Source organism: Pelophylax lessonae, assembly GCF_965119305.1.
Source record: "Pelophylax lessonae genome assembly, chromosome: 5".
NCBI classification, from domain to species: Eukaryota; Metazoa; Chordata; class Amphibia; order Anura; family Ranidae; genus Pelophylax; species Pelophylax lessonae.
The window spans coordinates 61,408,743-61,430,819 of record NC_138772.1 but is presented as its reverse complement, the minus strand read 5'-3'; the positions used below and the strand labels follow the sequence as shown (position 1 = coordinate 61,430,819).

The window sequence follows — 22,077 nt, the reverse complement described above, 5'->3', positions numbered from 1 at the left end:
GACCTGGAGATGGGTTTAAAGTGGACTGCTAGACTAAATGAGCAATTTTGGGCCCCCTGGAGCCATAATAAGGATTATGTTGTAAAATTGGAGCCTGGAGCATGCAAAATGTGGTGCAGCACTGCGTAGAAACCAATCAGCTTCCAGATTTTATTGACAAAGCTTAATTGAACAAGCTGCTGTTAGAAGCTGATTGGCTACCATGCACTGCTGCACCAGATTCTGAGTTCTCTGGTTTTAGTACATCCCTCCCAATGTGGAAGTATGCACAGCATATTAGCACATTATGGAAGATTTACCCAGTTTAGCAATCCCCTTAGCTGCGATGAGCTTGCTCCCCTGTTTTCCTGGTGCTGAAAATTGGGCCATCTATGGGGGCCTACAGCTGTCAATTGGCTGCAATTCCAGTAAAAAGGCAAATATGGTCATTTGTTAAATTAGCGGTTTCAACAACTCATTTTAAAATAACATTCTGCTTTTAAATTAGAATTTTCTTCTAGTTAACATATAACTGTCTCCTATGTTGTTCTCTTTAGGACATGATGTAGCTGGCTTGTCAGCACAAGATCGCATGAAAGTCAGGATGCAAAACAAAGCAAAAAAGAAAAGCGCTCAGAAATACTCAGTACATCAGCTCCTGGAGAAGGTGATCTGGAAATAAATACATTACTCAGCATACTGTGTGAACACTAGGTGGCACTATATAGGGTCAATGTGTATATACTGTAGTGTTAGCTGTTGATTGCACTGTTTTGATGCTCTTATGTCCAGACTGTCTACTGAAGCCTAAAATAGATCCTTGCACTTATCACAGATTTCCTTTTCCCTTGCAATTAATTGGTGAGAAATGCAATCAGCAAGCAAATAACTAGTGCGTTTTTTTTTTTTCAAACCCCAAAACAAATATATAATATATTGATACTTACCAGTCCTTAGATGTGATGGCTGCATGCGTTTCCCTGTTTCGGAGTTATTTTTGCCTGGTTACTCCTCCTCGATGTCAGTGGCAGATTAAATTCTCTGGAGGCCTCTAGGCAGTCAAAACCTTGGGGCCAGAGGCGTAACTAGAACCTTCAGGGCCCCAGTGCAAGAAACCATGAAGGGCCCGACTTCAAGTGTGACCTTTACGATCCTAGAAGTCCACCCACTGGTGTCAGTAGTTTTTATTTTTTGGTATTTTAATTGTATTATTTGTTATCATTTTATTTTATTTTTTTTTTACAATGTCACTGACTATGACTCTGTCCATTTAGAAAAGGATGGAGCTGGTAAATTACATATTTACTTTCCCCTTACTGGTTCTCTATTACACATCCCCTGCAGCAGCCGGCAGGAGAGGGGAGGGAGCACGGTGGGGTGGGGGGGGGGGTACTGGGGGAGCACACAGGGGCCCAGAGACAGCAGAACACAAGTGAACTGGATAGGAGGAGTGGCGGGGGCAGCATACAGAGGAACCAATCTCCTCCATTTTCCTCTTGCAGCTACAGGAGGAAAAAGGAGGACAGTGATTTCTCTACATGCTGCCCCCACCACTCCTCCTATCCAGGTGTGTAGGGGTGCCGCAGAGGCTCCCTGGAGCATGGGGCCCGGTTGCAATTGCAACCCCTGCAGCCCCTGTAGTTACGCCCCTGCTTGGGGCCCTCCTTGCTGGTATCAGGAGGTTTCCCCTGTGCGCCCTCTAGTGGGATAACATTAAAGTACGTAGGGCACACATTGGACACTAGATGGTGATGACATCACTATGTACGCTGCAGCAACATTTTATACAAACTGACAGCTGAAAGAAGATGAGCTTTTAGGAGACAAACTGTAATATGAATCTGATGTCTCTGGTTTATGTACTTTAAATTGTATTGGGTACATTACATAAATACAGTATTTTCTCTATAGTGTCTTAAACCGCTTCCTGCCCATATTATGTCTTCGAGTTGTGGTGGTTACACTGGAATGATGCCTGCCAGTCTGAAGACCAGGGTCATCCAGCACCCAGGGCAAGGATCTTAAATTGCGCTCCACTCACCCACTGTTAACACATGCTGTAGAATGGGTGTATCACCCTGCATCTATTTGTTGCCCCTTTGCTTCTGTGCGCCCCGGGCAGATGTTTTTCCTGCCCATCCCTTGTCCCAGCCCTGATGCCTGAACGTGCAGGCATCATCCCGGTGTATAAAAAGTGTAGCACTACAAAAAATTATATAATGAAAATATTCATAAGTAGATAAATAAATAGAAGGTGAATACAACAATAAGTCCCAAGTGCAAATGGTGAAATAGATAATCTAGGGTGATGTGTATGATCACAGTGCACGCCAGATCCCGACACCAACAAGGAATGATGTATGCGCTCAGCAGAAAGATTGGGCCCAAGATACCGTACAGTACATGGGTCAAACGGGTTCATATGGTGTATGGCGGGTCTCCAAACTGGTGCTGTAACCTCGGACACTCCAATACAAACGTATAGCGAATGTAGGCAGAAGGAAGCTGTTAAGCTCTCAGTAAATACTGTTAGTGTCTGCCCTCCAGCGCTCTGTAACTGAAAAGGATGCTCCCTGTCATGGTCCATGCTTTCCCAAGGGATGTTGTTCATCCTTTGTGAAAGCAATAAACTTGATAAAAAAAAAAAAGTTAGAGACAGTAATAAAAGAAAAAAAGGTTTTAAAGCGGAGTTCCGGGCACAAAAACAATATTTTTTTTTTTGTGCCCCTCCGCTAGTTAGACATTACCTGAAAAGGAATTGGATAGTTATTTTTTTTTTTTTGTTGTTTACTTACCTTGTAATTGAAGATCGTAAATACTCACCTCAGAGTACTTCCTCCCTCAGCGCCGCGGCTCACCCGTCACTTCCTGTCTCGCGATGATTCCTGGGAGCTGAACGTCATCGCTCCCAGGAATCATTGCGACGGCACCGGCCCCGCTCGGCACTTCCGGGTGACGCCGCACCGGAAGTGACGAGAGGGGCCGGTGAAGGCGCATTCTGGGAGAAGAAGACGCGGAAGAAGACACAAAAGAGGACCGCGCCGGCTTCAGCTGCCCACAAGAGAGATGGAAACGCTGTGGAAGAAATTTTATAAGTAAGTATTTCTTCTAAGGCTCCATGTACACGGGACGCTGGAAATGGCCGTTTAGGAGCAGTTGGGCGTTTTTTTCAGAAGCCCCTGAACCCATCTACATTTTATCTTATCTGTCCATGTACACCAGGTCGTTTACAGTCATTTGCAGGCAGTTGCGTTCAGGGACTGTTTTTAGAACGCAATTATTTGCGTTCGAACGTGTGTTTCCCGGCGTTTCAAACGCACAAACGCGTCCGAACGCGTCCGAACGCGTCCGAACGCGTCCGAACGCGTCTGAACGCGTCCGAACGCGTCTGAACGCGATGACCCGCGTTTAGCGTTCGCGTTTTTCCATTTTAAAGGGGAATAATTTTTATGACCTCTAGGAACGGTTCTAAACGCAAACGCCCGCAAACGCTGCTAAACGCCCGCTAAACGCGGGTACAAACGCGACTGAACGGACGTTTCAAACGTCCTAAAAATTCCAGCATTCAAAGGGACTTTTAACAACGTCCCGTGTACATGGAGCCTTAAAGGTAAGTGCGAACTGGGACAGATCAGAGGCTAGCCATTGTGGAATGTGCTAGCCCTGACTGTCCCGGGGGTATGTTTATTAAAAAATGACATCTGTGCCCGGAACTCCGCTTTAACTTTGGTATTATTCAATTATCGTTAAAGTGTATTTTTTCCCCAAAAATAGCGTTTTATAAACCGCTGCACAAATACCGCGTGACATAAAAATTTGGAACACCCACCATTTCATTCTCTTGCTATAAAATATACAATGCTCAAAAAAATTAAAGGAACACTTTGAAAACACATCAGATCTCAATAGAGAAACATTTTATTCTGGATATCTATACTGATATGGACTGGGTAATATGTTTGGAACGAAAAGGATGCCACATCGTTTGATTTGATATGGAAATTATCAACCTACAGAGGGCTGAATTCAAAGACACCACAAAATTCAAACTGAAAGAATGATGCAGCAGGCTCGTCCATTTTGCTGAAATGTAATTGCAGAAACTCAAAATGCTACTCAGTAGTTTGTATGGCTCCCACGTGCTTGTATGCATGCCTGACAATGTCGGGGCATGCTCCTAATGAGATAATGGATGGTGTCCTGGGGTATTTCCCAGATCTGGACCAGGGCATCACTGAGCTCCTTAAAAGACTGAGGTGCAATCTGGTGGTGTTGGGTGGACCGAAACCTAATGTCCCAGAGGTGTTCTATTGAATTTAGGTCAATCGAGCGGGGGGGGGGGGGGGGGGCTATTTAATGGCATCAATTTCCTCACCCATTCCCTCGAGGAACTGGCTGCATACTTTCGCCACATGAGGCCGGGCATTGTCGTGCACCAGGAGGAATCCAAGACCCACTGCACCAGCGTAGGGTCTGACAATGGGTCCAAGGAGTTCATCCTGATACCTAATAGCAGATCAGGGTGCCATTGTCTAGCCTGTAGAGGTCTGTGTGTCCCTCCATGGATATGCCTCTCCAGACCATCACTGACCCACCACCAAACCGGTCATACTGAACAATGTTACAGGCAGCATAACATTCTCCACGACTTCTCCAGACCCTTTCATGTCTAGCACATGTGCTCGGGGTGAACCTGCTATCATCTGTGAAAGGCACAGGGCGCCAGTGGCGGACCTGCCAATTCTGGTGTTCAATGACAAAGGCAATAGAGCTCCATGATGCCAGGCAGTGGTCAGAGGGCCCCCTAGAAGACGTTGGGCCCTCAGGCCACCTGCATGAAGTCTGTTTCTGATTGTTTGGTCAGAGACATTCACACCAGTGGCCTGCTGGAGGTCATTTTGTAGGGCTCTGGCAGTGCTCATCCTGTTCCTCCTTGCACAAAGGAGCAGATACTGGTCCTGCTGATGGGTTAAAGCAGAGTTCCACCCTCAAAATGTACTTTTCACCATCCGCTTGCTTTTTTTTTACCTGGAAAAACCATTGGATAATTATAATTTTTTTTTTTTCATTCACTTAGCTTGTTTTTAAAGAAAATATACTTGCCTTCCTTCCTCTTCCTCCCTCTGCGGACACAGCCGCTGACGTCACTTCCTGCTTGCATTGACTCCTGGGAGATGAACGTCATCGCTTCCAGGAGTCAATGCACCGGCCCCGCTCGTCAGTTCCGATGCAGGCGCGTTATTCCCTGCTGAACAGCTTCAGGGCATTCTGGGATTCCGACGTCCGGCTTCAGCTGCCCACACCGGAGATGGCAGCGCTGGACAAGACATTTTCAAGGTAAGTATTTCTTCTAAAAGGTAAGTGAAACCGGGGACAGTTCAGAGGCTATCGTTGCTTAAATGCACTAGCCCTGACCGGGGGTATTTTTATCTAAAACATTTTTTTCAGGGTGGAACTCCGCTTTAAGGACCTTCTACGGCCCTGTCCAGCTCTCCTAAAGTAACTGCCTGTCTCCAGGAATTTCCTCCATGCTCTTCTGCCAATGGCACGCATTGATGTGCCATCCTGGAGGAGTTGGACTGCCTGTGCAACCTCTATAGGGTCCAGGTATCGCCTCATGCTACCAATAGCGATACAGACCCTAGCCAAATGCAAAACTAGTGAAAAACAGTCAGAAAAGAGGAGTAGGGAAAAAAATGCCATTGGCCTCTCTCTGTAAAACTGTTCCTGTTTTGGAGGTTGTCTCATTGTTGCCCATCTAGTGCACCTGTTAATTTCTTTAACACCAAAGCAGCTGAAACTGATAAACAACCCCCTCTGCTACTTAACTGACCAGATAAATATCCCAGGAGCTTAAATTGACTTGATACTATAGTCTGATTAAAAAGTGTCCCTTTAATTTTTTGGAGCAATGTTTAATGTTTGGGCATTCTTAGTAATTTTCTAGAAAAAAGAAAATACTGATTTTTACATGTAGGAGAGAAATGTCAGAATTGACGTGGGTGGGAATTGGTTAATGTAAGGTTTTACATTTCTTTGAGTTGATTCATTTTGTAAACCATTTAAGTGTCATTGTAATTTTCTGTCAAAATCAAATCAATATAATTTTGATCCATTGTCCCTGGGCCTTAAATGACGCGGCGATTATGGGCCGGTGCCTACTCTGCCTGTTAGAGTACAATGAGCAGTACCAGATTACCAATCTATGGAGGAGTGTTCTCAGCCTAGGCTATGCTTCTACTTTGGACTACAATCCCCATCCTCCTCTGTTCATCTTTATTGCATTAAAGGTGTTGTTTTGGAGCTCAGGGAAGATAGCTGAGAATGCTGATTATATTTATTATTTTGGCTCAGTGTGCAGGAATTGAAAAGGACACTGGATTAAAGTCAATAAATATTTTTTATGTACTTCAATAAAATGTACTCTAATTCAGCCCCAGCACATGTAAAGACTGATGTGCTTCATCATTACTTCTTCTTGGGTTTAGATACACTTTAATGGGCTATTCTAAATTATGTTAGTAGTTGAAGTTGAAAAAAAAATCTCATTCTTTGCCAAAATAATGTTTATTTTAATAAATATATATAGAGGTAGAAGGGACAGCCTTTGATTGGTGATCAGAGGTAGAAGGGACAGCCTTTGATTGGCGATCAGAGGTAGAAGGGACAGCCTTTGATTGGTGATCAGAGGTAGAAGGGACACCCTTTGATTGGTGATCAGAGGTAGAAGGGACACCCTTTGATTGGCGATCAGAGGTAGAAGGGACACCCTTTGATTGGCGATCAGAGGTAGAAGGGACACCCTTTGATTGGCGATCAGAGGTAGAAGGGGCACCCTTTTTATTGGCTAGTTAGAAGGGGCCTCCTTTCATTGGTGATCATAGGTAGAAGGGGCCCTTGCCTAGGGTGGCAAGGCACTCCCCTGCTCCTTCCCCCCCCCCCCCCGCTCTTCCTTTTCCAAACTAACATACTGGCTCCAGACTGCAGTGTCTACGGTTAACTCTTTCCTGTGAAGACAACAAGCAGCAATGAGAGAGCAGGAGCCAGCAGCATTCAAACTGCAAGTGTTGGGGTAAGAATGTTTTTAAGATAAGTCCAGGCAAAACCTAACTAATGCTAAACCTGCTCTGTGCCACATTCTAAACCTATTCTATCTAACCCTATAAAACAAAAATGACTGTACTTGCCTATTCTGCACCTGATCCGGTCCGGTCTCCAGCGGCAGAAGCCGTGGGATGTGCGGACTGACAACAGCTGTGAAATGAATGGGAAGTGACATCACTCATAGACTTACTATGGGGCTTCCGTTGTCGAGTGCCTCTCCTGCACCCACCTGCACGCTGAAGCCGCCGCTGACAGCCCAGCTTGGGACCGGATCGGATTGGCTGCAGAATAGGCAAGTACAGGGATTTTTGCTTTACAGGGTTAGATAGATTGGTTTTGGAATGTGACACAGAGCAGGTTTAGCGTTAGTTAGGAATAATTACTGGGGTATGTTCAATTCATTTGATTGTCCCAATAAACTAAAAAACCCTGAAAATTGAATGCTACTTTCATCATTTTCTTAGCAGGGAGTGCTTGTTTTTCCTTATAAAATTAGTGATGGTCCCTTTAACTGCTACAAAACAAACATTCAGTTCATCTTTGAATTTATATAATGTTTTTTTTTTTTTTTTTTTAAAGACTGAAGAATATTTGGACAATTTTAACTATGAGATGGCCCAGCTGTTTTGTCAGCGAGCCCTGGACATGGAGCCGGACAACCTGGAGATACTGGATATGATGGGGAACATCTGTATGGAGCTGGGCGATGCTGGCAAAGCCAAACAGATATCCTTTCTATATTCTGGACTGCAGTCCTAAGGATGCTCGGGGTAATCAGTCCAGAAATCTTTGCTTAGGCTTGGATCTCAGGAATGTTCTTTTTATGTATAAAGAGGTACTGTTTACTCATTTAATTTATTAGTGATGACCTGGTGATTTGATGTGGACTGTGAATTTAAAGTGGAACTTCACTCTCCCAATCAACATTGATTATTCTTAATCCTCATGCTGCTAGCATTAGTAAATAGTAAAGTATATCATATTTACTTGTTTTAAACTTTTTTTTTTTTTTAATTCTTTAGTTACTTCCGGGTTTCTTGTCTAGGCAAATGATGTCATACATTCCGAGAGTCTTCAGGAGGGGAGGAGAGGTTTTCTCAGCTAAGCACACTAATCTGCATGCATGCAAGCTAAGGGCAGATGGATTCCAGGAAGTAAATGCTACATGAATAATTTGCCCTTACTCAAGATGGCCACAGCCATCAGAAATGCTAGTGTGGGGGGTGTTTTTCAATGCGATTTATCAGCAAAATAAAGCATGGAGACTAGGAATTAAATATCGTTTTTTGTTTGTGGTGCTCAGAAACAGTAAAGACCCGCTTTAAATCCCAACTTCAAGCTCTGGATCCACTTTTTCCTCCAGCAAGTGCCCTGTCCCCTCTTTGGTGCACCCCTTGCCCTTTTTTAAAAAAAGACAAAAGCACTATCAATATACCTATATTCTGGATGACTTTGTTCTGGTCGTGACATCACAGGCTCTTTTCACCCTCTTCATCCTCTGGCGGTGGGCAAATCCGAAATACATAGGAGAGCGACATACCGTTCTCCTGTGAGATAAGGGTATGGGCTGGCCTCATGATGCCCTGAGCTTACAGCAAATAGGTTGAATGGGGTCTTTCAACCCAGAAGAGGAGCTGCACTGGACTGGTGATTTATACACGTTATTAAGTAAAATGCAAACTCCTTCATTAACAAACCAATCAATAAATGTGCATTCTAAATTGTTACTAAACCCACAACAGTAAAATCGGTCTGTATATGCAGTAAAGCATGCATGTTATACTCAATGTGGAGCCTCAGGGGTTATTCCTCTGCATTGTGTAAAAAGGCTGTTTGATCCTGCCTTCTCTGATCCTCCCCTTCTTCCACAGTCCCCAATCCATCTCCTGATAGTACAGAGCCTTTAGAGTCACTCTGTACATGCTCAGTTTGGTGTGTATTGTTAGAGAGTTTTTTTTTTTTTTTTTTTCTTGGGAGGGTGCATGTGATCAGCACAGGGCCAATCAGCACTGTCCAGACAGAGGGTCAGGGGTCCTGCAGCCTCATATGACATCAACATCTGCTAGTCTCACAGTACGAAGCAGTCACTATTTTAATGGGGTAGCTAAGCTCTAAACAGAGACTCTGGGCCTAGAGTCCCATAGTCTGTGTGTCTTGGGGAGATATGAACTTGAATCAGAAACAAGACCATTTGACGGATCCCCCAGGCATACACCTTCCAAAGAATAGTGTTCCCTTAAATGCCAGGGCCCATAGACAGTGGGTAAAAGGCTTGGTCCCAGTCCTCTCCAAAAGCCCCTGTCCCGGCTAGGTCTGTCACATATGGCCCTGCTCCTAACATGTTTCGTCACATGACCATGACTTTTTAAAGGGAATAACTAGATTGGTGAGTTGTTTGGTACAGCACCAGATGTAGGGTGAATATTGCAGCCAAAGCTGCTTTTCTTTTATGAATGAATGCTGGCCACTGAACTTTAAACAATAGGTTCTTTTGAGATAACTGTATTTTGACCAACTGCACTTGGGGGCTAAGAATTTGCATGCATCACACATACTAGGGGGAGTACAACTGTGGGAATCAATGGTGGAGAAGCATCTGGGGGTTTTGGTAGTCCATAAGCTTAATAATAGCATGCAATGCCAAGCTGCAGTTTCCAAAGCAAGCAACGTCCTTTCTTTTATTAACAGAGGTATGGACTCCAGAGAAAGAGATATCATTTTGCCCCTGTACAAATCATTAGTCAGACCTCTTCTGGAATATGCAGTTCAGTTTTGGGCACCAGTTCTCAAAAAGGACATCCAGGAACTGGAGAAAGTGCAGAGAAGGGCAACCAAACTGATAAGAGGCATGGAGGAGTTCAGCTATGAGGAAAGATTAGAGGAACTGAATTTATTCTCTATTGAGAAGAGGAGATTAATGGGGGATATGATCAACATGTATAAATACATAAGGGGTCTATATAGTGAACTTGGTGGTGTTATTCACTTTAGGGTCATCACAGAGGACAAGGGGGCACTCTTTACGTCTGGAGGAAAACCGATTTTATCTCCAAATATTGAAAGGTTTCTTCACATTAAGAGCTGTGAAAATGTGGAATAGACTCCCTCAAGAGCTGGTTCTGGCCAGCTCAGTAGATTGCTTTAAAGTGGAAGTAAACGTCCATCACTAACTTTTACCTATAGCTAAGCCTATAATAAGGCTTACCTATAAGTGTAAATATCTTCTAAGCAGGCACCGTTTAGAAGATATTTATTGTACATGCAGCCCGTGACATCACTGGTGCCTACACCCTGAAGAAACGGCCACCCGTGCCATTCCTTCAGAGGCCTGTGCCATAAACGGCAGCTCCCGTGTGCGTTATTGCTGCTCCGGCCAGTCACAAAGCTGGAGTCCGCGAACCCAGAAGCAAGACGGGTGAAGATGGGAGCTTTTCGTTCTAAGCTCTTCGTTTTAGGGTAAATTTACCATAAGGTGCTGGTATGTGATGCATACTAGCACATTATGACATTACGTTGCAGGGTAAGAAAAAAAAAAAAATGTCCAGCGGTTTACAACCGCTTTAAAAAAGGCCTGGATTCTTTCCTGAATGTACATAATATAATTAGATACTAACATTTATAGGTAAAGTTGATCCCAGGAATATCCGATTGCCTCTGAAGGGATCAGGAAGGATTTTTTCCCCTGCTGAAACTAATTGGATCATGCTTTGCTGTTTTTTTTTTTTTTTTTTTTTACTTCCTCTGAATCAACTGTAGGTATAGGATTGGATAGGATGGGGTTGTATGATTTTTTCTTTTTTTTCCTTTTATTGGCTGAACTGATTGGACTTTTTTTTTTTTTTTTTTTTTTTTTCAACCAGGTTAAAGCTGGATACACCCTATACAACTTTTGTTGTTTGATTTCCTTTAGATTTACCTTCAACTATGTAGTGCAAGGGCCGGCCTGATTGCATACAAATTGAAAGTGTTTAGGTTTGACCTCATATTATACGGTTTTGGTAAATCTAAAGGAAAAAAAATCTAAAGAAAATTTCATAGAGTGTATCCAGCCTAACTATGCAACTTATTTTGCTTCCTTAACTCTTGGTCACGTCTTTCTAAAAGCCGTTGAGCTCAGTCCGGACAAAGGGCATGCCAAATACATGTGTCTTGGACAGATTCATAGCAAGGAGGAAGCCATACAGTACTTCCATAAAGGATTGGAAATCATGATCAGCGCTTATCAGAGCCAGCCACAAGGGGTAAGTTATGATGTCATGTTTTTAGTAATTTACCCATTGCCAACCATCCATAAATGTGAATGGTTGGATTTGATGACCTTCATGTTACTAGGGTGAGGGTGAAGAAACTTTTGTTGCTAGTGAATCAGTGAGAAGGCTAATACACTAGTAAAATTTTATTTGATAAGTTTTGTTTTAACCACTTGATGACTGGCTAATGACGATTTACGTCGGCAGTCAACCCCTCACAGGCAAAGCAACGTAGGTCTACGTCGCTAGCCTGGGAGGCTCTAGGGAGCAAGCAAGCGCCGCCAGAGGTGCGCTCCCGCTCGCTCACGGACCCCCCCCGCGTGTGTGCCCAGCGGACCCAATGTCCGCCGGGCACTCGCTATTGTCCGTTACAGCGGGAGAAAGGCAGGCGGCTAATGTAAACACAGCCACCTGTCATTCTCCCCTGTGTAAGAATGGAGATCATACGGTTCTGCTATGTAGGACCGTTGATCTCTGTTCTTACACCTCAAGCCACATCCAATCACAGTTAGAAGCACGCCCCTAGGGACACACTTAACCCCTCCCTCTCAAAAAAAAGTTAACCCCTTCACTGCCAGTGTCATTTTTACAGTAACAGTGCATATGTATAGCACTGATTACTGTAGTGATGTCACTGGTCCCCCCAAAAATGTCAAAAATGTCAGTCAAGGGTCCGATCTGTCCGCCGCAATGTCGCAGTCCCGCAAAAAAAATCGCAGATCGCCGCCATTACTCGTAAAAAAAAAAAAACAACAAAAATGACAAAAATCTTTCCCTTAGTTAGTAAACGCAATAACTTTTGCGCAAACCAATCAAAATACGCTTTTTGCTATTTTTTTTTTACCAAACATAGGTATCAGAAAACAAATTGGCCTTTTTTAAAAAATTTAGATTTTTACATTTTTTTTTTTTGGGAATTTCATATATAAAAAAAATGTGAAAAATATTGTTATTTTTGCAAAATTTACGCTCTTTTTTTGTTTATAGCACATGATCAAAAAATCGCACAGGTGATCAAATACCACCAAAAGAAAGCTCTGTTTGTGGGAAAAAAAGGACGTCAAAATAGTTTAGGTACATCGTCGCACGACCGTGCAATTGTTCGTTAAAGTCACGCAGTGCCGAATCGCAAAATAGGCCCTGGTCAGGAAGGGGGTAAAATCTTTCGGGGCTTAAGTGGTTAAGAACATTTGTTTAATTTTCTAATCGGTAGTGGGATCAGATCAATGTTCATTTTTGAGCACAGTGATGCTCAACAAAACAGGAAAACAGGATGATTCTTGAACCGTTTTTTAACAGTGAATGTGGTTTAAGTTTGGGGAAAGTCCATTTCAAAATCAAACTTTAAAAGCAAACAAAATTTTGAAGTACTTTTAAATGACATTCGTTGAGGTATCACATGTTCTGGGAATTTTATTTACCACGAAAATGTGTTAAAAAAACTACTGGTGTATGACCAGCTTAACTGCCTCTTACTCGATGAGCCCACTAGGTGGCCTCCACAGATATGGCTGGATTGGATGATGGTTATCTCATGAGTATGAATACCTTTTGACCAGGGCCATCTTACCGAATGGGCATGCTGGGCAGTTGCCCGGGGTGCCCCACTTGCCCAGCGACCCAGCCCCAGCCAAGCATTTATTCCCATTCCCGTGTGCATTCCGCCACCAAACTTAGCAGGTGGCAAGCGCCTGTCAGCCCTGCGCTGCTGTCAGGCCATTCGGCCGTGGAGGGGGAACCCACAACTGCAGGAATGCCTGTCCACCTCTACGGGAACAGGCACACACAGGACAGTTGAGTCTGACTGCCGTCCATGTGTGTGTTCACCGGACCCAGCCGCAGAACTTGGGAGCTGTCATTAGCCTGGCACTGCTGTACCAATACATTTCGCCTTATCGATAATTTGCATTTTTATTCTCGTGGGCGATTGTGTAGGCAGGGCCCCAGTGCACTGCATTGCCCGGGGCCCTTTAATGCTCTTAAGATGGCACTGCTTTTGAGGTTGCCCCCCTGAGCTGTAAATCAACATCTTCCACAGTGGCCATACATGGATCGAAATTTGCCCAGTTCAGCAGGTACCAGCCTAATTTCGATCCATATATGACCAGCTTTATTAGAGACTGGAAATGGAATGTTTGGTAGATGGTGAAGTTCTTTTGAGTAAAGAATTTATCAAAAATAACATGGCGCTCAAACAGCCTGATAATAAAAGTTGCCCTTTTTAAAAGAGGGTTAAGAAGTTCAGTAAAGTTGAGAAAAACTTCTTTAGACATCACACATTGTTTTTTATAATGGCTCCGCTAACAGTCCTAATTCCTCAGCAAAGTAATCACTTTGTCTTTCTCTTCTTTGCAGTCGGGGGCCGCGAGCTGGCCAGAGGAGAATGAAGTCACTACAAAGGACGTCTCCACAGCGTTCTGCTCCATCGCAGAGATCTATCTCACTGATCTTTGGTAAATGCCATGTCTGTGAATTCTACTTTTTTCTTTTTTTTTTTTTTTTGCCTCTGAAGTGTAGGATGTGAAAATGACAGATTTTTCAGATTTAAGTTCTTTCTAATTCTCGCTTTTTGGTAAAGCAAGAGCGTTTGATTTAGACCTTAGCGGAAAGCTCAAAAGCAGACCCTGAGCAGGGGAAGCATGACCTTGTCAGTGGTTCCGCCGGGAAAGCTCAAATGATATCAGGAAAATAGTCTACTGGTTGGCGAGTCCTTCAGCTGACTTGGGGTTTACACCTTTCGCTGCCGAAACTCATTTTGCGCACACCTATACAATATACATGTTACATGTTGCAACCCCTCAAAAAAAACATTATATATTTTTTTGAAAGTGGACCACACGTAGAATAAAATGGTGGTAGGTGCAATTTTTTATGTCGCACAAAAATGAGTTATTGTTAAAGGGTATTTCCACTTTTGTGGGGAAAAAAAATAATATAGCGTGTACAATTGTGACACAAATCATATTGTAAATGAATGTTAATAAAAATGACTTTTCCTTTTCAATCTGCAGCACTGTAATTTTCTGTAAAATGCAATGCAATATGGCTACCTGGATCTGTTCTGTACACAGAATGTATACTGACCACACCCCAGAAACATCATTTCATCCTCGTGTGATTGATTTTCCCAGAAGTCTGCACTAAGATACAAGTCAGTTCTCAGGCATCCCCTGCAACAAATATGTCATTTTTGGTGAGATACTCCCAATAAGAAATCATGTCTAAAGGGATGCAGACCCTGCCATTTTCCTCATTCGTGCCCTGCAGGTGAAGCAGCTGATTGATAATTAAAGTGATTGTAAAGGCAGAAGGTTTTTTATCCTAATGCATTCTATGCATTAAAATAAAAAAAACCTTGTGTACAGAAGCTCCGCTCAGCCCCTCTAATACTTACCTAAGCCCATCTCTCTCCAGCGATGTTGCAGGAGTGCCAGCTGCCCTGGACTCACCTTCTCATCGACTGAGACAACACCATGGTGCATTTGACTCCTGTCAGTCAGTCAATCAGGAAAGAGAAGGGGCGGGGCCGGGTCACGGCTCGTTGGGTGCCCCCATGGCAAGCTGCTTGCTGTGGGGGTGTTCTGCCAAAGTCTCCAACCACGTCACTTTCAGTGACTCTACAGCATGAATAATTGGAGATTTCGATGAGTTGCTGTTTTCACAGTCCACCGGCAGCCTGTAGACTATGGTACACGCTATAATGACCGGAAATTGTTAGTAACGCCCACTACTAACCAACAACATGGCCGCCTCCAAGGCAGCGACAACTTTGCTTCTCCTTACCCGGTGTTCTATGAAAAGAGGCAATTGGTCATGTACCGGAGTGCACAGGCTGCCGGTTGTCTGTGAAAACAGCAACTCGTTCGAAATCTCCAATTATTCCTGTTGTAGAGTCATCGGAAGTGACGTGGTTGGAGATTTTGGTGAGCTGGAGTTTTCAGCAGCATAGGGGCACTCAACAGGAGGGAGGGGCCAGGAGCACCGAAGAGGGACTCAAGAAGAGGAAGATTGGCCACTCATTATTTAAAAAAATGTATTAGATTGATTAGATTCACTTACCACATGGACACAGACAAACACACAGGGATTTCTTCAGAATAACAAAAGGTAGGAGTCTGTAACAAAGTTTGTTAAAATCCTTGTAGTGTACACCCAGAGGGAAATGTTTTTTTTTTTTTTTCAACAAAAGTGAAGTTACTCTTTAATCAAGTCTACAGTAAATATTCAACAAAAAATATACATTAATTTATTTTACTATTAGCCACTATAGGCAAATTGGGTGCTTACTGGCTTAATAAACATGCCTAGAATTAAAGTTTGCATTATAGGTTTATTCTGACCTCCCCTCGATTTCCTTCTTCATAGAAAAACTTTTTGTATCCCACGTTAAGTAGGTAGAGGCTTTTCTAGATGAAGCAACAGGACAGAGAAAATGTGATCACTTCTAAAAAAAAAAACTGTATTTATAAAGTTTTCTATATCTATATAAAATGTTTTGCTTTTCATTTCTATTTTAAACTGAATGTTTTTTTTTTTTTTTTTTTTTTTTACAAGGGGATCATTTACAATTTCTTTAAGTAATAATTGTGGTTTTAGAAATATTTCTCTTCATTCCGGTGTGCACTGCAATACCAATCTGTGGAACAATTGTTGTTTTCTCATTGCAGGAATGCCCAATGCGTGCATTTGTGTTCATATTTGGTTGTAGTGGGCTTTTAACATTTTTTTTTTTTTTAATTTATACTGTTAAACAAACTTTTTTTTTTTTTTTACCTTTTTTTAACTTTACTGCAATCTAAAGGGGGGTGGAATCATCGGAGGTCTACTAAACCCCTAATTTTACCTCTGTCCCTGCTGAAGCCAATCAAGCACAGACTGTGCTTGAACAGCTTTATCCCTGGCCAGAGTGACTGGAGCTTAACAACTCTGAACCCTGACCAGAGTGACTCTGAACCTGGAAGTAATCAGACCCGAGCGCTCCTGGGTTCATGCTTTACAGGGAAGTTCAATGAACTGATATTAACTGATCTCCCACCACTCTCTCTCCTAACACTTACCATGGAGGTCCCAGGAATACAGGAGGAACAGGTAAGCCCAGGGCACACAGTGGGGAAAATGAGGAGGGGCTGGCCAGAAGCAGAAATAAAGTCCTGCAAAGGAAATCTCTGGAATTGGAATTATGCAGCCAAAGCTTTTACCCTTAAATTATAAATTTTTTTTATTTTATTTTTATTGGGGGTCTAAACATCATACTAGGAAGTGGGGACAACTGATGAGGAAAGATAGAGAGATTTGGTTTTAAAAGAAGGACAGTTGGGAGTTATAGTGTGTGTGTGTGTATTCAGTGTATATGTATATGTAGATCTATATATTGATCAGTCATAACTTTATGACCTGACATGCTAAGTATATAACGATTATCTTGTTTTAATTGCATCTGAAATTCGGTGGGATAAATTAGCAGCAGGTAAACATGTCCCTGAAAAATGGGCATGGTGATTTGTTGTGTATGGGGCTGTGTAGTTGCAGTCCGGTTAGGGTGCCCCTGCTGGCCTGTGTCCACAGCCAAAAGATCCTACAGTGGGCATCAGAACTGGACCATGGAGCAAAGAAGGAAGGTGGCCTGATCTGAGGAATCACGTTTTTTTTTCTTTTATATTATGTGGATGGTTGGGTGTGTGTGTGCGTCACTTACCTGGGGAAGAGATTGCACCAGGATGCACTATGGAAAGAAGGGAAGCTGGCGGAGGCAGTGTAATGTTTTTGACAATGTTCTGATGGGAAACCTTGGGTCCTGCTATTCATGTGGATGTTAATTGACACGTACCACCTACCTAAACATTGTTGGTAACCAAGTAAACCCCTTCTTAAAAACGGTACTCCCTGATGGCAGTGGGCTCTTTCAGCAGGATAATGCGCCCTGCCACACTGTAAAAATGGTTCAAGAATGGTTTGATGATGACAAAAAGTTTAAAGGGTTTACTTGATCTCCAAATTCTCAAGATCTCTATCCAATCTAGCATATGTGAGATATGCTGGAAAAACAAGTCTGATCCATGAAGGCCGCACCTCACAACTTACAGGACCTAAAGGATCTGCTCCTGACGGCTTGTTGCCAAATACTACAGCATACCTTCAGAGGTCCAGTCCATGCCTCAACAGGCTAAGGCTATTTTGAAAGAAAAATGGGAACCTAATCAATATTAGGTGGGTGGTTATAAGGTTGTGGCTGATCGGTATATTTAGTATAACTCATTTATGCAGTCCCCTTTATTGAATAAGTAAGTAACTCAGTCCATCAGAATTAGTTTGGTGAGGACTGACCCATTTAGTAGAACTTTCTGATAAACTAAACCTTTCCATGTTTTCTCTCTGTGGACAGCATGGAAGAAGGAGCTGGGGAGAAATGTAAAGAAGCCATTGAAAAAGCTCTTGAGTATAGTCCAAACAGCCCTGAAGCCCTGCAGCTGATGGCAAGTTACCTCTTCAGCATGGATCAGCCACAGGTAAGTGAAGGTCTCTTGTTTTCCCACCTACCTATTGCACAGGGGAACGGGTCGCTCCACCCCAACTGCTTAACAGGCAGCTTAATCCTTATATATATATATATATATATATATATATATATATATATATATATATATATATATATATATACATACATACATACATACAGTACCTTGCAAAAGTATTCGCCCCCCTTGAACTTTTCGACCTTTTGCCACATTTCAGGCTTCAAACATAAAGATATAAAACTGTCATTTTTTGTGAAGAATCAACAACAAGTGGGACACAATCATGAAGTGGAACGAAATTTATTGGATATTTCAAACTTTTTTAACAAAAAACTGAAAAATTGGGTGTGCAAAATTATTCAACCCCCTTAAGTTAATACTTTGTAGCTCCACCTTTTGCTGCGATTACAGCTGTAAGTCGCTTGGGGTATGTCTCTATCAGTTTTGCACATTGAGAGACTGAAATTTTTGCCCATTCCTCCTTGCAAAACAGCTCGAGCTCAGTGAGGTTGGATGAAGAGCGTTTGTGAACAGCAGTTTTCAGTTCTTTCCACAGATTCTCGATTGGATTCAGGTCTGGACTTTGACTTGGCCATTCTAACACCTGGATATGTTTATTTGTGAACCATTCCATTGTAGATTTTGCTTAATGTTTTGGATCATTGTCTTGTTGGAAGACAAATCTCTGTCCCAGTCTCAGGTCTTTTGCAGACTCAATCAGGTTTTCTTCCAGAATGGTCCTGTATTTGGCTCCATCCATCTTCCCATCAATTTTAACCATCTTCCCTGTCCCTGCTGAAGAAAAGCAGGCCCAAACCATGATGCTGCCACCACCATGTTTGACAGTGGGGATGGTGTGTTCAGGGTGATGAGCTGTGTTGCTTTTACGCCAAACATAACGTTTTGCATTGTTGCCAAAAAGTTTGATTTGGTTTCATCTGACCAGAGCACCTTCTTCCACATGTTTGCTGTGTCTCCCAGGTGGCTTGTGGCAAACATTAAACGACACTTTTTATGGATATCTTTAAGAAATGGCTTTCTTCTTGCCACTCTTCCATAAAGGCCAGATTTGTGCAGTATACGACTTACTGTTGTCCTATGGACAGAGTCTCCCACCTCAGCTGTAGATCTCTGCAGTTCATCCAGAGTGATCATGGGCCTCTTGGCTGCATCTCTGATCAGTCTTCTCCTTGTATGAGCTGAAAGTTTAGAGGGACGGCCAGGTCTCCGTAGATTTGCAGTGGTCTGATACTCCTTCCATTTCAATATTATCGCTTGCACAGTGCTCCTTGGGATGTTTAAAGCTTGGGAAATCTTTTTATATCCAAATCCGGCTTTAAACTTCTCCACAACAGTATCTCGGACCTGCCTGGTGTGTTCCTTGTTCTTCATGATGCTCGCTGCGCTTTAAACGGACCTCTGAGACTATCACAGTGCAGGTGCATTTATACGGAGACTTGATTACACACAGGTGGATTCTATTTATCATCATTAGTCATTTAGGTCAACAATGGATCATTCAGAGATCCTCACTGAACTTCTGGAGAGAGTTTGCTGCATTGAAAGTAAAGGGGCTGAATAATTTTGCACGCCCAATTTTTCAGTTTTTTATTTGTTTACAAAGTTTGAAATATCCAATAAATTTTGTTCCACTTCATGATTGTGTCCCACTTGTTGATTCTACACAAAAAATTACAATTTTATATTTTTATGTTTGAAGCCTGAAATGTGGCAAAAGGTCGCAAAGTTCAAGGGGGCCGAATACTTTTGCAAGGCACTGTATTTAAGTATTCACCACTATTGATTATTGCCAGGAGGGTTGGTACTCCTTAACCACTGGCCACTTATATTTGTCACGTTGATTTGCATTATGATTTGCTCTCTTGCACTACTAGTGGTTTATTTATTATTTATTTTTATCCTTTGTCTTTGACATTTTTTATACACCACTTATTTATCTACCACCTTGGCAGCGCCACACCCCTTGTTCTTTCTAGTTTTTTGTATATAACTGCAGTTATATTTGAGGGGGGCTGCAGCCCACTGTTTAAATTCACTTCCTTAGCGAGGAGTACACCTGTTTTTATTTCAGATTGGAAGTTGTTTGACCAGATTTGGATAGATATTTGATGTGACGCCTTATTTTTTCCATCAGGTTGTACTTCTGAAAACAAAGTTCAGACATAGATAAGATGCTGGCCTGCGTCTTATCATGGAACTACAGGGGTGATTACTCACCTGTCCAATGGTTCCTCACCGGCGCTGACATCTTCTGAGTGCCAGTCTTTGGGCCTCTTTCTCGCATGCACCGCTCAGTTTACAGCAAGCAGGGAGGTAGGGACATTTTATTACAGAAGAGAGAGAGTGCATGTCTCTTCTGCAATAAAAGCCTGCCTGCTCACTGTTTCATACAATGGAACTTCAGTTCAGATTTACGCTGGCTATACACTAGTAGAATTTCATTAGAAACGTTTTGTTTCAAGGACGTTCGTTCAATTTTCTAATGGTTAGTGGGGTCAGATCGACACTGGTTTTCAAGAAAATTGAAAGGAGCAGGATGAAAATTTTTCTCGAACAGTGTATGTGGTTTTCCTTCTGAGCGGTTCATTTATTCCAAAATTCAAAGTTTTAAAAGCAAATAATATTTTTAAGTACTTTCAAATTTCAAGTTTATCGAATGTACTGAGAGTTTTCATACAAATGCTCATAAGAACATTTGTTCAAAAATCTACTAGCATATGGCCAGCTTTAGATGCATCGGTTTTTTGTCTGGATTACTATATGTGTGAGCAGAGCTCCCCCTTGTGGAATTTGTTTTCTCTGCGTGAGTGGCTGATCTAATGTTCTTTTCATTTTCTGAATAGAAAATGAAAGGTCTTGTTTACGCAAAAAAGCAACAATGGCAGCTACTCGGGTCAGTATAAGTCCCGGTTCAAATGCGATTCGGAATGCACTGCTCTGCAAATCAAATGCGATGTCTGTGTGATGCGAATTCAGCCATACAGATCGCATGGCTATATTTACATCGCATTCAAAAACAACTCACACAGGACCCTTTCTTTGTGTCCCCACCACAATTGGATCGCATGGGTGTTTACACCTATGCGATCCGATTCATGTCTGAATTGACAATTCGTACTGAGATATGCGAACTGATCTGGGGGTGTCGTTAACTTTTGTATTGACACCCCCAGCAATTTGAATATGGCAGTGTGAGCTGCCTGCGAGTCGAATGAGATGCGGGACCCACAGTGAATTTGCAGGGTTGCCTCATCGCATATGTGTGAATCGGGACTAAATCTAGCAAAAAGTTGTATGTGAGCTGGGCAATATTACAAAACAGAGGGTTCCCCCTCACACCTTTAGTGCCGGTTCACATTTGTGCGATCACAGAGATAACATGTTATTCTGAGCGCACTGCTCCTAAAATTACATGCGATCTCTGTGCTGTGCAAATTCAGCCATACAGTTTGCATGGCTGAATTCGCACCGCAATCGCACTAAAACACGCACAGGATCCTTTTTTGGTCCGCAGCAGAATCGGATCGCATGGTGGTTCACACTAGTGCGATCGGATTCTGTGCGAACTTTCAGATCGCACTGCGATATGCGATCTGATCTGGGGGTGTTGTTAACTTTGAATTGACACCCCCAGCGTATCGCATACGGCAGTGTGAACTGCCAGGGGTGCGGATGCGATGCGGGAACACGCTGTATATTTGCACTCATTTGAACCGGCACTTAAGACACTCAGTTTAAGGCCTCATGCACACAGGGCGTTTTTACAGCTGCTGTTAGGAGCGTAAGGCGTTTTTTTTTGCAGCTTAAAAACGCCCCTCCATGTTATTCTGTGGCCTCATACACACACCGACGTTTTTGAGCTGTAAGTGGCTTAGGTGTTTTTAAGCTGCATGAAGAACCCACGGCCTGTGCGTTCTGAGGACCAGCTGCTAAAGGCTGAATAACGGTGCTTAACGTTCCTTATACAGCGTTAGGCCACGTTTTTTTTATGTTCAAATCAATGGTTCCCTATGGGAGCCTATTAATTTGAATGGAAGGCGCATCGCAAGTCGGACCAGGATGATCCGACTTGCGGTGCTACTTGTGCTCTGAGAATCTTGAGGGGGAACTCCACGCCAAAATGGGAAAAAGAAAACGGCGTTGGGTCCCCCCCAGGTTCCAAACCAGGCCCTTCGAGTCTGGTGTGGACTTAGAGGGGAGCCCCACGC

The 22,077-nt window shown here is 42.9% G+C and overlaps 1 protein-coding gene across 1 annotated transcript in view; it reads left to right on the top strand.

Annotated features, from left to right (window-relative positions):
* Positions 1-22,077, top strand: part of LOC309555684 (uncharacterized protein) — an 840,923-nt gene that overhangs the window by 5,705 nt on the left and 813,141 nt on the right. The window contains exons 2-6 of the mRNA XM_082257724.1: positions 537-646; positions 7,663-7,809; positions 11,175-11,324; positions 13,689-13,786; positions 17,716-17,839. Of these exons, the coding sequence (XP_082113850.1) occupies positions 537-646; positions 7,663-7,809; positions 11,175-11,324; positions 13,689-13,786; positions 17,716-17,839 (629 nt within the window). The remainder of the gene's footprint in view (positions 1-536; positions 647-7,662; positions 7,810-11,174; positions 11,325-13,688; positions 13,787-17,715; positions 17,840-22,077) is intronic.